This window comes from Apus apus, chromosome W (assembly GCF_020740795.1).
Source record: "Apus apus isolate bApuApu2 chromosome W, bApuApu2.pri.cur, whole genome shotgun sequence".
Taxonomy (NCBI): Eukaryota; Metazoa; Chordata; class Aves; order Apodiformes; family Apodidae; genus Apus; species Apus apus.
The window spans coordinates 9902088-9918982 of record NC_067311.1 but is presented as its reverse complement, the minus strand read 5'-3'; the positions used below and the strand labels follow the sequence as shown (position 1 = coordinate 9918982).

General features: G+C 41.0%; 2 protein-coding genes across 8 annotated transcripts in view; both read left to right on the top strand.

The window, feature by feature from the left end:
- Nucleotides 1–14057, top strand: part of LOC127395190 (E3 ubiquitin-protein ligase KCMF1-like) — a 92724-nt gene extending 78667 nt beyond the window's left edge. For all 3 annotated transcript variants that reach the window (XM_051641758.1, XM_051641755.1, XM_051641759.1), the window contains 4 exons: nt 1548–1649; nt 5534–5708; nt 11813–12092; nt 13436–14057. In XM_051641758.1, the coding sequence (XP_051497718.1) occupies nt 1548–1649; nt 5534–5708; nt 11813–12092; nt 13436–13688 (810 nt within the window). In that variant the 3' untranslated portion in view covers nt 13689–14057. The remainder of the gene's footprint in view (nt 1–1547; nt 1650–5533; nt 5709–11812; nt 12093–13435) is intronic.
- Nucleotides 1–16895, top strand: part of LOC127395168 (uncharacterized) — a 1033854-nt gene that overhangs the window by 420946 nt on the left and 596013 nt on the right. The window lies entirely within an intron of this gene.

Sequence of the window (16895 nt, the reverse complement as noted above, 5' to 3'; positions counted from 1 at the left end):
ACGATCACCTCCCTTCTCCTGCTGGCCACACTATTCCTGATGCAGGCCAGGATGCTGTTGGCCTTCTTGGCCACCTGGGCAAACTGCTGGCTCATATTCAGCTGGGTGTCGACCAACATCCCCAGCTCCTTTTCCGCCAGGCAGCTTTCTAGCGGCTCTTCTCCAAGCCTGTAGCATTGCCTCGGGCAAATCCACCCATGACAGCCCTGCCTAGTAGTTAGTACTCCAGGAACAAAGTTTGTAGTACTCACCCTAGGTCTAGAGAGCCCCTCCAACTAGTGATACTAAGACCCTCACTTGTTGCAGTAGCTGGCACCACAGGCACACATACAGCTGCAGTGTGACTCCCATTAGCTGGCACCTAATTTCATTCACACATACAAAGGTCTCACCAGTAGGTGGCACTTAGTCCTTACAGCATATATACACATGGGGTAGAGAGTGAGATTATGCAGAGATTGTTAAAATTTAATAAGAAGATATAAGAAGACAGGACAGATTGCAGTGATCGGCTCAGGCAGACATACATACTGACTGGCTCTGTTTTACATGTGACTGGCCCACTTTATACCCCTTTCTGTCTACCCTCCCCTTTGTTTCTCCCTGCTTTCCCTTCCCCCTGCATGTGTCTTCATCGGTTTGTATGGATCTATTCATTCCCTCACCCCTCCCAATCTGATGTCCGGGATCTCTCCCCTAGTTTACAGTCTTATCAGTTGCAAAGTCCAGGTTGATTTCCCTGGAAGAGTAATTAAGATCTAACATACAGTGTGGAAGTTTCTTCTTTTTGGCTTATTAACCTGTGATCTGTCAAACTTTAAGGCTGGCCTGCAAAACTGTTGCAAAGGACTTTTTAGGGCACACTTCTCAGGTGGATGTAAAATCATTAGGAGGAAAAATAAAAATAATAAATGAAGGTTGCTGTGGCAGTAAGTGTCCCTATACTTTTTTTAAATGTGTGTTTAGGCTTAAGGAAAAAACAAAACTATAATGCCATCTCTCAAAACACTTCATAGGAATAAGTAGTTTCTCTTCTCTGCCAAATCTCTACTTGCATGTTACCTCAGTGGGTGGTCTCATTGGTGATAGTTTAATGACTATTCACATCTGGTTTCATTCTTCCCACACTTCTCTGGTGAGATGAATGAGAATTTGCTTGGGGATTCAAAGAGATGAACTTGATAATGTCATATGCAGGTACATACAAGCAGTAATCCTGTGTAAACAAACCTACTGTCTGTGCTGAAATTGACATATAAAGACAAGTTTGAAAGCATTAGTAAGGTATTAGTATTAGTAAGGTGAAAGCATTTGAAAGGTATTAGTAAAAGCATAATTAGAAGGAAAAGTGAGTCTTAAAAAGATACTAACATTAACAGCTGCATTTGAACACATTTACTGTTTTAAACCTATAGCTGTTAAGATATAGGATTAGAATGTGATATTTAAAGTATAAGAATACGTCAAGTGTTCAACTCTGAATTATGTGTTTTGTGATTTGTGTAAAGTTGGTTGTGTTTGGTTTTTTTCTCACTTTGTTGTTTCAGATTTGTCCAATATGTGCCGCATTACCTGGAGGGGATCCTAATCATGTCACAGATGATTTTGCAGCTCATCTTACACTGGAACACAGAGCTCCTAGAGATTTAATATCCTTTCTTAAGTTGAGGGAAAAGGGATAGACTGTTTTTTATCATAGCTGTAACTACTTGTTTTGAATTCTGTATTCAAGTGGCTACATCACTTTTGTTTATTATTTAGAATTTATGTTTAGTTATAGGGGATCTATATGTCTGAAATTTTTATATGTGTATATACTTATAACTATCAGACTGTGAATTGACAACGTGGGTGTGTATTTTTGTTTTATTCCTGATAGCAAAACCTTTTAAAGATGTTCTTGACACCCAGCTGCTTCTTTGTGCGCTGCAGTTTTTAACCTTCTTGGTAATTAGTTCTAATGCCATTTTGAGGATGGGAAAGCAACAATCCACATGCAATAGTGTGTTATAGATAATTATGAGACTGAAAGCAGTAAATTTCACCAAAAGCAAATGTGTTAGAGAATGCTTTGAACTCTTAAGTTGAGTGATTTTAACTGTTTGATCAGTTTTATCACTATATGTCAATAAGTAGTTTCAGCCTATTATTTGACTTTTTTTTAAAAGATATAATTAGAAGAGCTATCAGGAGACTTCCTAGGGATTAGAGCTGTCTTTCAGTTACCTGCAGATTGCAGTGATATAACTGCTCTCAATGACTGAAGAGCTCAAACTGTCAGTTTCTTTGCACTTTAAGTACCATTTTCTTTTGTGTTACTTGGTCTTTGGAATAGTAATGTGGCTTGTTTTTTGCTGTACAAACACCTACTACATATTTTCAGAAGGTACTCTTACTTCCTGGAAGTACAGGCCATCATGAAAAACTCTCATTAAGTGATCTCTATAAATTATTTATCTCATTGTCACCGTTTGACTCAGGTTCGACAACAATGCTCTTGGTCCCCTCCCCCTCCCACCCAGGTAGGGGAGGAGAGAGAAAAAGAGAGAGACTTGGCTAGATTGAAAACTAAACTACACAGCTTTAATTAAACACTAATGATACAAGAAAATATATACAATTATATGCAGATATGTTCAGATATGGGTAAAAGCCTCTCGCCTCCCCCCACCCCCAGCAACTCCCACAGCACTCTCCTGAGCGGGGCACAGTCCCGAAAAATCCCGGAGCTGCTGGAGAAAGCACAGAGTGATGAGGGTCAGGAGATGCACAGCCTAGGGGTCGACGGTGATGGATGGACGGAGTTCTCCCTGGACACCAGCCATGGATGGAAGAGAAGGGAAGAAGAAGCAGGAAGGAAGTTGTCTTCCGTGATCTCTGACCTTCCTCTGAGCTTACGTAGATATATGGAATGGAATATCTCTGGCCAATTTTGCTGTCTGTCTAACTCAGCCTCCTATGGGAGGGTTCACAGATCTCCCCGTAGTGTCTGAGCTGGCAGAGTAAAGGTCTGACCTTGAAGACCCAGCAGTTACAAAAACACTCCTCTCTTATCAGCCTTAGCTGGAAGGCTCTGTGACTAGTTAAAAGAAAGCTTACTGAAGGAAAAAAAAATCAGTAAAAGGAAAATTGGCTTCATCCTGGCTCAAACCAGGACACTCATTTAAAAAAAATACACTCCTAGTGTAATTTGATAGTGCCTTTTTTTTTCAGGGCTTCTTTAAAGAACAAAAAAAAGGCCTAACAACTCAAGTTCATTATATCTACTGCTATCAACATTAGAGGAAATGGTTTCACTTTGGTTGTGATCTATATTTACATTTGTTTGTATGTAAATTGTCAGTCCCAATTACTTCCTATTGAAGTGGATGAGGTGTTCCACTAGAATTAATGCTTCTGTAGCTTTTCCTTCCCCTCCCATATCAGTGACATCAGATAACTTTTAATTGGGAAAGGTGTGTTTATTACTAACTACAGAAGAGCTAGAGAAATCAGAATAATCTCTTCAGTTACTGAGTAAGGCCACAGTGTCGGTCATCACAAATCTGATGGGGGGAGCTTTATAAATTGAACCACATTTTAAATAATTATAGAAAATGCATGTGGAAGTTTCTGTACAGTGTTGCTTTAGCAATCAGTGTTGCCAAGTCCACAAAATTTGATAGGGAATTTTTTTCTGGATTAGTTTAATGTTGGGTGCTATTTCACGTCTTCTGACAGTTAAGTCTAACAGGAAGAAAAAGGGGGAGAGATTTCTCCCTGTTCGGTTGCTAGCAGTTTAGGAAAATATATTGTCTTCTCTGTAGCAGAGTTTTTTATGCTGTTTTAAATGGCTGCACATATTTCTTGTGAAGAATCCTGTGCAGCCACCTCAAGCTGTCACCTTTATTCTTGGAGACTGGACAGCTCTTTAAATTCCAGGTTCTTTCTTAAACCATTTTCAACTGTTTTACTGTTTAAAACATTCCTTTAGTCTGGACAATCTAAATGGTTCTAGCTTGGTTGTTTTCACTATATGTTTACAATGAGTTAAGAGTTCCATATTCTTTTCTAACCTCAGCATAGTAGGGTGAGGCATCAATATACTCTTAACTAATATTTAAGTAATGTTGTTTATCTTGAAAACTCTTTGAAAGGTGCAGTTACCAAGCTTCTAAGATCCTTTTCTAAATGAGACCAAGACTGGACTTTTTCAAAGGATTTACTTTAAGGATGTTCTATTTATCTTATTTCCCAGGTTTACTTTAAACAAATCCCAGAATGGGGGCATTTTTCTGTCAAATGTAGCTATGGAAAGCTTCCCAAGCTGCATGAGAGCAGTAGTCAATCAGTAAAATATTAGTGACAATGTTTTGTCACTACCAATATCCAGTATCAACAGATTCAAAGGACGAATAAACCAATCTGTACTAGACATCTATATTCTGTCCCATGGGAGATTTTTTCTCCCCTCCTAAACCCTGCAAGTGAAATACTATAGCATAGTAGATTTGAAAGTCAATTCTTCCTGAAAGAATTAACTGGATATTCTTACTTGCCAAAAGAAGTCTAATAATTTTTCAGTCTTAAATTTATCAACTCAGTGATATAATGAGGAAATTAATTCTACACCATAATTGTATGTTGTGTGATAAGTATATTGGGCACCCAGTCTGATACAAATAATAGATTTTATACAAGTAATAAGCATGCTATTTTTGAAAATAAGAAAATTTGAGATAGTGAACTAAAGCTGCTAATTTAAAAATTGGAAAAATAAGATATGCCCAAGTACATTATTTCCTAGCTTAGCTAATTGCACTAGTGCTTCTTAAGATAAAAGGAAGCTTTAATTAGACTGTCTTGGGCCATATGTTAACACTGTTCTGGGAAAGATCATCTTTAAATAATTTGCTGATAGTCTTTTAGTATGTATGAAAAAGCTTATCTTTCAAGTCATAGCTTTTATAGACATCTAAAAAATGTGAAAAGTAAAGTGAAAGGGCTTGTTTTCATAATTGAAGCAAATGGAATTTGTATGGAGAAAGAGAGGGAAGATGAAGTAAAGGGGTATGACAGAAGTGCTGAATCCTCCATTGACCTTCAATTCCTTGAAAACTGGAGTAGGTGAAATTCCTTGGATAAAAGTATAAAATGCAATAATTACTGTGTGTTCTAGGTAAGAATGGCAATAAAACTTTGTAGATTATTTTCAGTATTTAAATACCCTTCTTTCCCAATTTTGAATTTAAAATCTTTATGTCTGTTGAGTAATGTTTTCTGCTGAATATGCATCATCAGTTTAAATTACCTAGTAGAAAACCTTGATCCAGAAGGCAGGAAATCCATCCTGGCTTTTTTTTACACATGATAAAAAAGCCTGGGAAAGATGAATAGGTCTGAATGGCGCCGTAGCTATGATTGCATTACATTTATAAAGTTGAATCATTGTTTTATGAATGAAGAATAGTGTGTTGCCTGTTTATTCCACCCAGTAAATGTTCTTGCTGTTTAACACTTGATAGCAAAAGACTTTTCTTAACTGTTTGATTACGATGAGTCTAGCGGTGTTCGGCACGTACGTAGAATGTTTCACCCAGGCCGGGGTTTGGGAGGCCCCCGTGCACGTAGATCCAACATGCACTTTACTAGCAGTTCCACTGGTGGGCTCTCAACTTCTCAGAGTTCATACTCTCCAAGCAATAGAGAAACCATGGATCCTATAGCTGGTAAGAGCCATAACTACTGATTTTAGGTCAGAGTCCTTGAATAGATTTTGAAACAAAATCCAATATGATAATAGTTATCTTGTTTTTCTGTGTTTTGAAAAAAAAAAAGTTTTGTAAAATGTCGTAATTGATGCGTGTTTACTGATGAAAAGTATCTTTAATTGGATTGTTTGCAGGGATTGAACCTGGAACTTTTAAAATTAAAAATACTGCCCCTTTAGCTTGTGCTCTTAAATTTAGAGACTTCTGGACTCATTCCCATGACTGACCTGTCCACAGGTGGTATCAAAGAATGGTTGAGGTTGAAAGGGACCTTTCAAGATTATCTAATCCAACCTGTCTCAAGCAGGGCCATGTAGCACGGGTTGCCCAGGGCCATGTCCAGTCAGGTTTTGAGTATCTCCATGGATGAACTCTACAACCTCTCTGGGCAACCTCTTACAGTGTTTGACCTCCCTCACACTAAAAAGTGTTCTCTTGTGTTCAGATCGATTTCATTTGGTTTTGCCTATTACCTCTTGTCCTGTCAGTGGGCAGTACAGAGAAATGTCTGGCTCCCTTTCCTTCATTCCCTCCCATCAGGTATTTATATACATTGATAAGATTCCTCCCCCTTGAGCCTTCTCTTATCCAGGCTGAAGAGTCCCAGGCCTCTTAGCCTCTCCTCATATAATATGTTTGTATGTATTTTTAAATGTAATTGTTTCTAACCACCATTGCCTGCTTCAATGCATCTAGCTTTAATTTGACGTGTGTATAGAGATGAATCTTAATTTTTTTTAGCACAAACCAAGTGCTGTACTTAAGTTCATTAAGATGAAATTAGTTCAATTGGAATATTATCGATAGACATTTAAAATGTGCTCAGTTTACTTTCACATTACAGTTTGGATGACAGGTTTCCTGATTTTTAGGAGGTCTTTTGACTCTTTTTAAATTATTAAATGCCTGTATTTTAATAAGCATTTTATATAGCGCTGAGCAACAGCCCTGACTTAAGGTTGTGCAAGGCCTCAATTCAATTTTAAGCTGATTGACACAAGTAACTCACAAGATGAAGGAGACTGTACCCTTGCCCCTGCTCAGGGCAGAAGGAAGAACCTTCCCGTAAAGTGCCCCTGCATAACAAAGATGACACTCTGGGGTTGGAGAACAAAGAGCATATGAGTAACGGACAAAATCCAGGAAAAGCCGACCATGCAAAAACTTGATCCAACCATCCACCTGCATTAGAACCAGTGCTACCAGAAAAGCACGTAAAGTATTAGTAAATGGAGACTGCTTACTGTGAGGCACCAAAGCACCCATTTGCCCTCCAGACAATTTCCCTAGAGAAGTTTGCTGCCTACCAGGAGCTCACATTTGCAGTGTCACCGAGAGGCTGCCGAACTTGGCAAACCCTACGTATTATCATCTGCTCCTTCTATTCCACGTAGGGTCCAATGATACTGCGATAAGGGCAACTTAGAACCATCAAAAGAGGCTATATGTAACTCAGAGCAATGATAAAAGGATCTGGAGCACCTGCAGTGTTCTCCGTTTTCTCAGACAAAGTAAGGGGTTCAGGAAGGAGGAGCCAAACTGAACAAGTGAATGCCTGGCTGCATGGCTGGTGCCATACTCAAGGTTTTAGCTTCATGGATCTACCTTTGAGAAGCTGAATCAGTTGGTAGCTCATGGGATTCACCTGACCAAGTGGGGCAAGAGGGTCTTCACCAACAAGCTGGCCAGACTTATAGGGAGGGCTTTAAACTATACTTAGCAGGGGAAGAGTTCTAAGCACCAGACGAGAGCCAGGGGCTGCTGATGTGTTAGGAACCAACGGGGAAACACTTATGAAAAGCCTCAAAGTATTAGGGCATCTTCCTCTAAAAAGTGACAGGGTCGATAGCCCAGCATGGCAAAGTAAGGACCACCTGGTAGAATTAAAGTGTAAGAGGGCGTGTTGGTTTGGTGTGGCACAGTTTTGGTAGCGGGGGAGGGGCCACAGGGGTGGCTCCTGTGAGGAGCTGCTGAAAGCTCCCATGGCTCCAAAATCCAGCTCCACCTCTGGCGAAGACCAAGCCCATCAGTGACAGTGGATGTGCCTCTGTGATTAACATATTCAAAAGGAGAAACAAACTGATATAAGACCTGCAGAGCAGAGGAGAAGGGGAGGTGAGAGCAATGCTAGAGCAGAGATACCAAGGTCAGTGAGGAAGGAGGGCGAGGAGGTGCCCGAGCAGAGGTTCCCCTGCAGCTCATGGTTAGACAACAGACTGCCTCCTTGCAGCCCATGGAGGAGCACAGCACAGCAGCCCATGAAGGACCATGGTGGGAGCAGATGTGGACCTGCAGTTGTGGAGGACCCCATGCCAGGGGAGGTGACTGTGCCTGAAGCAGGCCATGACTCTGTGGGAAGCTCACGCTGAAGCAGTCTGTTCCTGATGGACTGCACTTTGTGGGAGGGACTCATGTTGGACAGGTTTGTGAAGAACTCTCTCCCATGGGAGGGACCCCACGTTTGAGTAGGGGAAGACTGTAAGGAGTCCTTCTCCCTGAAGAGGAAGGAGCAGCAGTAAACAACATGTGACAAACTGGCTGTAAATCCCATTCCTTGTCCCCCTGTGCCACTGGCAGGGAGGAGGTAGAGAAATTGGGAGCAAAGTAATTTGGACCTGGGAAGAAGGGAGGGGTGGGGAGACGTATTTAAGCTCTGGTTTTTGTTTTGTCTTCGTCTTGTTTGCATCTGATTAGTGATAAATTAAATTGATTTTTTCCCCAATTTGAGTCTGTTTTGCTTGTGACCATAATTGGTGAGTGAACCCTCCCTGTCCTTGTCTCAACCCACAGGCTTTTATTTGGATTTTCTCCTCCCCATCCCACAGTGGGGGAAGGGGTGAGCAAGTGACCGTGTGGTTCTTTGTTGCTGGATGGGCCTAAACCACAACAGAGGGAAATCCATAGGCAGTGGAACCAGGGGCATGTATCCTGGGAAGAATATAGGGATGCTGCCTGGATGTGTAGAAATGGGACCAGGAAAGCTAACGTGCAGTTGGAGCTGAATTTGGCAAGGATGATAATAGATTCTACAGGTGCATTTGCCAGAAAAGAAAGATTTAAAGAAAATGTACCTATCCCAAATAAATCAGACATGCGAACTAGCGACAACCCATATGGAGAAGGTGGAGGTACTCAACAATTTTTTGCTTCAGTTTTCAATGAAAATGTCTCTTCCCACATCTCTCAAGCCCCTGAACCTCAGGGAAAGGACTGGGGGAAAGAAGTCCCTCCCATCATAGTAGAAGAAGAGGTTTGAGACCACCTGAGGAACCTAGATGTACACTGGTCCATGAGATGCACCTCAGGGTCCTGAGGAAATTGCTGATATAATTGCCGAGCCTCTCTCCATATTTGAAAAGTCATGGCAATCAGGCAAAGTCCTCAGGAACTGGAAAAAGGAAAACATCATGCCTATTTTTAAAAAGGGTAATAAGGAGGTCCCAACCAGTCAGCCTCGCCTCTGTGCCCAGTAAGATCACTGAACAGATCCTCCTGGAAGCTAGGTCAAGGCATATGGAAGGCAGAGAAGTGATTCAAGATGGCCAACATGGCTTCAGCAAGGGCAGATTGTGCCCGACTAATCTGGTGGTTTTCTACAATGGAGTGACTGCATCTGTGGACAAGGGAAGAGATACGGATGTCATCTACCTGGACTTCTGCAAGGCCTTTGATATGGTCCCCCACAACATTCTTGCCTCTAATTTGGAAAGATATAGGTTTGATGGAAATACCATTAGATTGATAAAGAACTGGCTGGATGACTGTGTCCAAAGAGGTGCAGTCAATGGCTCACTGTCTAAGTGGAAACCAGTAACAGGTGGTGTCCCTCAGGTGTCCTTACTGAGACCAGTACTATTTAATATCTCCATCAGTGATGTACACAGTAGGATTGAGTGCATCCTCGGCAAGTTTGCAGACAATACCAAGCTGAGTGGTGCAGCTGATTCGTTAGAGGGAAGGGATGACACACAGAGGGACCTTAACAGGCTTGAGGAGTGGACCCATGGGAACCTCATGATGTTCAACAAGGCCAAGTGCAAGGTCCTGTGTCCAGTGTGTGTCTGACTTGGGAGTCACCAGTGCAAGAAAGACATTAACCTGTTAGAGAGGGTTCAGAGGATGACCACAAAAATGATCAGGGGGCTGGAACAACTCCTATGAAGACAAGCTGAGAGAGTTGGGGTTGTTCAGCCTGGAGAAGAAAGTCTCTGGGGAGACTTTATTGCAGCATTTCAATACTTAAAGGGGGCTTATAAGAAAGACAGAGTGAAACTTTTTTATCAGGGTTTGTAGTGACAAGACTAGGGACAATGGTTACAAAGTGAAAGAGGGTAGGAATAGATTGGACATAAGGAAGACATTTTTTTACAATGAGGGTGGTGAGACACTGGGACAGGTTGCCCAGAGAAATTGAGGACATTCAAGGCCAGGCTGGATGGGGCTTCAAGCAACCTGATCTAGTAAAAGATGTTCCTGATCATGGCAGGGGAGTTGGACTAGATGATCTCTTTAAAGGTCTCTTCCAACTCAAACCATTATTTGATTTCTGTGCCATATTTTGGTCAGGTTTAAGAGAATTTTCAAGGGGAAGATGTCTCATTTTAAACTTCTAACAATTACACAAGCATGTTCTTAGGATTTACAAATATAATCTAAGTATTTTTTCAACTTTCTGCATTCTGTATAGAGGTAAAAATAAAAATTGACCAAGAAGATGATTTTTAAAAGAGCTATAATTTGTCCTAATGTAAAGTCTTAAGACATCAGTCTTACACTTGTATAGGGAAAGGTGGTGTCAGGGAAACTTAAGAACTTCCTGCACTTATCTAAGTTCCTGCTACTATCTGCCTTTGCTTCAGATCCTGGAAGGACATGAATGTTTAAACTGGAGCTTCTTATTATTAGGCTATGATTTCTTGAGAGGCAGTGAACCAACTTAAGAGTGTGCTGCTTTTGAAAGAGGAAGCTGCAGCTCCAGTTCTGTTAAACTGTACTCAAAGTGATCTTACAAACAGTAAGGATAAATACATTTGTCTTACCTGGCAGTGTTATAAGTCTTCCTTTGTATTGAGGTAATAATTAGTACATACTACCAGAAGTTAGAACTTCTGCTTGTAACAGACCTGTAAATATGATTTATTTATTTTTCTTCTTGTGGTGGTTATCAGTAATTAGTGAAATAAATATTATTGGTAGTTAATCTTGATATGATTAGCTGTGCTGATTAAAAGTGACTTGAGCATTTACTGTTTGCATTCCAAGTGTTCCTGATGCAAAGAGCTATTGCACTGTCCTTTATTCCCCTAAGAAAATCCTATTTTCAAAGGATTATATCTTTTAAGAAAGATGGAAGGAACATTTTATGACCTGTAATAACAACTTGCCACTTTAATGAAGGTTGGATGAATAGGGGAACAAAACAAGCTATTACTTCTGCCCTCCTTGCATCAAACACAACAAAGTAGTACTTGCAACTTTCTGTGGAATATAATCTGTAGTAAATCACTGAGCAATAACTTATTATTAAGGCTTATTTTGGGAAATGGTTAGCATGGACAGAATTTGACACAATCTTGAAATTTGGAGGAAAGGAATCCAGGCTAGACTTATTTATTTCATTTTCTTGTCATTAGAATTTCTCTTTTTCCAGCAGAGGTTGAAAGTCTCACAAAAAGCCCTATTGTGGCAAAATGTTTTACGTATAATACAACATTTGAAAAACCTAGTGAATATTTTCTAAAACTGTCTGAAATTATGCTGTTTGTCTTTTCCCCAGCAAAACTTCCCCTTGGAATATGCATTGAAGGTGCATGGGGGATATAAAGTCACCAACTTAAATCAGAATTGAAGTGGCTTCTTAGTCAGTAACTATTTTGACTTGTAGATAAATTTTTAGAGAATTGTTGCACAGGATATTGCTTATATGGTATTCCCCATAAGTTGACTCTTATTGGTTTTAAAAGTTTTGAGCTTTGACTTTCATATTTATGGACATATTTATGCTGTTGTGTGATAGGTATTTAAACAAATTTCACTGTAGAAACTTCTCTCTTTTCTGGCAGAGCTTTTATCACAGTTATCAGGCGTGAGACGTTCTGCAGGGCAGCTCAATTCTTCTGGCCCTTCTGCTTCTCAGTTACAGCAGCTGCAGATGCAACTGCAGTTGGAGCGACAGCATGCACAAGCAGCGAGACAACAACTGGAGACTGCACGGAATGCAACTAGACGCACTAACACAAGCAGCATCCCCACCACTCTTACACAATCTATAGCAGCAACCAATACATCTAACACAGAAAGCAATCAGTCAACTATACAGAATTCCCAGTTTCTTCTTATGAGGTAACTTGTTCTGTGAGTTTAACTCTTCTGTCATTTCTGTTTTCCTTAGTTATGTTATGGACATAGAGTTCGGTGAAACTACTGCCAGATCCCTAATGAAGTTTGGAGTTGAGATACTATGCTTTTTGTTGCATTTGAAACATCTCATTTTCAATCCTGCTGTGTTTGTTCCTAGGCAATGGAGAAATATTACTTGCTGTTTCTCATTTTGAAGAGAAACAGAGGGGATATTACTTTGGCAAACTGCTTGTTTGCCCTACTACTTCTGATAAAACAAGAGCCTTTACAATATTATGTTTCAAATTTTTATGCTGATAATGTGAGGGGAGAGAACTTAAAAGGTAGTTTAGTTTAATAGGAAATGAATCTTTAATGGAGGCTGAAGGTTTAATAGAGGTTTATATATAAATATTTTGGATTTAAAAAAGCAAATAAGGAGTGTGCTATTAATAAGCAGAATATGTATCTATTTCAGAAAGTATAGTTAGATCCTAGAGTTCTATAGAATAGAATAGTTTAGTTGGAAGGGACCTACAATGATCATCTAGTCTATTCTGCTATAGAAGAGTTGCCCACTCTCCTTCCAACTCTTTTAGGAGGTTTAGAATATTGATTTTCTGGATTCAAGGGGAGGGGGGTGTTTTTCAATTAGATGTTGAGAAAGAGCACAAGCATTTAAGTAGTCTCTGTTTCTAGAAACCTGGGTTGGGACAAATTATTGCTGTCATGCTGATTTTTGTGTGATTTTTGTGATAATATCTCAATCCAAAACTCTTAATGACTTTAATGAAAGTATCTGCAAATGTCAGTCACTGATCTTGTGAGCTAGGATAGAATTGGAGCAAGCCATTTCCTTGCTTCTATTAGATGATAGTGCATGCAATGGTAAGTGAAGTGAATGATTTACTGTGCTTGGGAATCTCTGGGCTTTATGTGTGTAGTGATGTATTTTGTGTCATGCTTGCATTTAGAAGCTGTCCTGGGGACTAAATGAGCACTAGAGAATTTTAACACCCCTTAAGACAAGCCCTCTTTGAAGGAAAAGAAACTTCAGAAATAGCTATTTTTTTTTCCTTCAGCCTTAGAATCCACTTCTATGGAGTTTTTTGAAGCATCTAGGAACAAGTTTGTTAAATGTCTGTGTTCTTGTATCAGGAGTGCCAGATGTTGCCAGATCTGTACATGTCAGAAGAAGTGCAGCAGTACCTAGTTTGTTTCTCAAAGGAATGGCTTTCAGATGTTATTCAGCATGCATCAGTCTAGCTGTTTAGGCAATTAATCAAAGCCCATTTTCTTGATTATACTACTAAGCCTGTCTTCTCTCTTTCTGTGACGCTATGCAGGTTGAATGATCCTAAGATGTCAGAAGCAGAGCGTCAGTCAAAAGAAAGTGAACGGGCAGACCGCAGCTTGTTTGTTCAAGAGCTTCTACTGTCCACTTTGATGCAGGAAGAAAGTTCCTCCTCAGATGAGGATGAACAGGGAGAGATTGCTGATTTTGGTGCTATGGGCTGTGTAGATATTATGCCTCTAGATGTTGCTTTAGAAAACCTGAATTTAAAAGAGAGTAATACAAGAAATGAGCCTCCTCTTTGATGGCATCCCACTTAGCAGACAATGTCCTCTGTGCTGTATTTGCCAATGAAAGTGGACAATAACTATCTTGGATTTGTTTTGGTGATTGTAATTTCAGGTCTGTCACTCTTGTTACATTGTGTACATTCACAGGAAAAGAGAAAAGATATATACAATAATCATTTCCACTTAACCAGTTTTTACTTTTAGCAGGTAATATAGGTTGCAGTGCAGAGAAAAAAGCTCTGCGTCCTGTAGCTTGACATGCAAAAAACTCTCCTGATACTCCACATTCAAACTGAAGAGTAAAAAATGAAAAATCTCTAATGAAGCTGCTGTGTGTATTTATGAATATTAATGAATAAAAATTGCTTGGATGGTTTACCTTAACTACTGCATGGGTTTTTTTTGCAGCGTGCATGAGTTTTAGTGACCATGTCATTTAAAAAATGCAAGCACAAGGAGTAAAAATATAAAATCCCAAAGCTTTCCCATTATTCAAGTCATATGACAAAATAGAAAATAATATATTAATACTCACTAGCAGTTTGTGACTGTGAAGTAGCCTTTGAGTAACACATGACCAATGACCTTTTTATGTGTACTCCCTGCATATTAATGCAAACTCTGCAGTGGACTATGTTTTTGCTTCCAGAGTATGACATTTTGCTATATCATGACTGCTATGTTGCCCTATTAGATAACATATCCATGTAGAATTGAACTTCGTATTCATCTGTAGGAGACAAAAAATAAAGGCCACTACTGAAATCTACCACAAAGGGCTTCTGTGTGCCCTAAACCCAAATTTTGTTAACCTTTCTTTAAAGTTTTCCCTTTTGTGTTAATTATACTTTATTTAGGTGTAAATGATTTAAATATTCACTGTTGGGGGGGTTTAATCTGGATTATGTTGTCTTAGTTCTAAGCCTTCACAGTCCTTATTATTTTTAATTATTTATGTATTTGCTTCATAGTTTGCAGACTCCTTAGTATCAGGAGAGCTTGAGGATTTGACTTCCCAGATTTCTTCATATGTTGCAACTGAATTCTTAATGCTAACTTCCTATCAACCTTCATTTACTGGATTTTTGGATTATGTTTCTGACATAAAAAATAAAGCCTTTTTAATTGAGTCATGCTACCTTTTTGCCTATACTGTTAATCCTATAAGATTTTTTTGGTATGGATTATTATAATAGCCCCAAGGCAAGGGACAGCAAGGCTTTAGTTATTTGGAATGTAAGGTTAGTTTATAAAGATAAAAATGCACAGAATTTATGAAAAATTAGGCTTGAAAACCTGATGATGTTCCTAAGAGAACTGCAATATGTGTGTTAATGTAAGATAATAGCAACAAAAGAACTACGCCATGGGTTGACATTTGAGTTCTATTCTCATTTTCTCAATTCTCAAATTCTGATTGTTTCCATTTAGTACTGTATTAGTACTGTTTTTCTTTTAGTCTCTGCAATAGAAAATGTTTTAAGGGAAGTTTTTACACTAGTCTTCTGGTTATCTCAGGACTTGCCGTCAATAAAGATTCATTTTTGATTGTTGAGGCTGCAGGCACGTCCGCGTCGGGGGTAGAAAATCGCGAAAAAGGGCCTTTTTCTGAGCTCTCTGGAGCCCGGAACTAGCCCGGACAGCGCCGGGGGCAGGGCGGCTCGTCAGAGGGCTGCGGCGGTGGCGTGGGCGGAGCTCACCCCACTCCCACAAAAGCACCCCTGGGGAGCGCGGGTGACAAGGAGCGTGGCACGTCGGAGGGGCGTGGCATGGCAGTTCGCGCGGGGAAGGAGCCAGAGGCAGAATGGTGTTGACTAGGAGGAGGACCAGGGCTGCAGCGCCGGCCGGGGGATCGTCACTCTCCACCCCGAGAGCGGCCAGTGTGTCCACCCAAACGGAGCTCCTGGGGTGTGATGCTGCTGTGCAAACCCCAGGTTGTGGAAGCTGCCTGGACCATTCTCTTGTGCCTGAGGTGAGGGGGAAGCCTGCCTGTAAAAGCTGTGAGCAGGTAAATGACATCTTGCAGCAAATAGCTGAGCTGCAGGACAAAGTGAGGAGGCTGCGGAATATCAGGGAGGCAGAGCTGGATAATGCAATCCATGATCTCACTGCCAAGGGCACGCAGCCTGTGCCCAGTCGGCCAAATACTCCCCCAGCAGCACATGCAGATAGGAGGAGAGACACTGGAGGGGGGAGCGGAAGATAGTACATAGAACAACTAAAGGAGCAAGCAAGAGGAAGGGACTTCCCTCAAAGCCCGAAGTGCCTTTGAAGAACCAGTTCACTCCTCTGCAAAAAATAGACGAGGAAAATCCACCCTCCACTAGTGCTGGAACAGAATAAGGTGGCTTGATCTGCTCCAAGTATAACAACCAGTACAACCAAGAAAAAGCAACGGGTGACAGTGGTGAGTAATTCTCTTCTCAGAGGCACAGACAAGACCAGCTCTCTAGAGAGGTCTGCTGTCTACTGGGCGCGCACATCAGGGATGTCACTGAGAGGCTTCCTAGACTCGTTCATCTGTCTGACTATTACCCACTCTTGGTGTTTTCATGTGGGGACCACAGATGCAGCCACCAGCAGTGTTAAGAATATTAAAAAGGATTACAGGGCCCTGGGAGCAGCAGTTAAGAACTGTGGAGCACAGGTGGAATTTTCATCAATCCTACCAGTCAAAGGGAAGGGGATCCAGCAAAAAAATTTGATCCAGCAGATCAACAGCTGGCTACGCAACTGGTGCTATAGCCAGAGTTTTGGCTACCTGGATCATGGGACCAGCTTTGACAAACCTGGGCTGATGGGGTCCACCTGTCAGAAAAGGGAAAGAGCATCTTTGGCTGTAGGCTAGTGTGGGAAACTCTTCCCCACATAAGTAAACAAAATGCCTTTTAAGCCAGCGAAGGCCTCTTCTTATTATTCCCAGCTAACAGACTAAACCAGACTTGCTTCTCAAGGACAACTGAAACCAAAACAACGGATGTGGTACAGGACAGAAAGGATGGGCGACAAGCCATCCTGTGCCCCTGGCAGTCACCGCCCTAGCTTGGAGCTCATGGATGCTAATTGGCTCTGGACAGTGACACTGACTGTACAGGTGGGTCACGGGGGTATCAAAGGCGGCGAGTGCAGCAGGTGGGCCCTTCCCTCCTCCCTGAGGCCCATTCGGACACTTTCTGCGTGGGACACCCCCCTGCTGCGGACACTGGTGCTGGGATCCCGCCT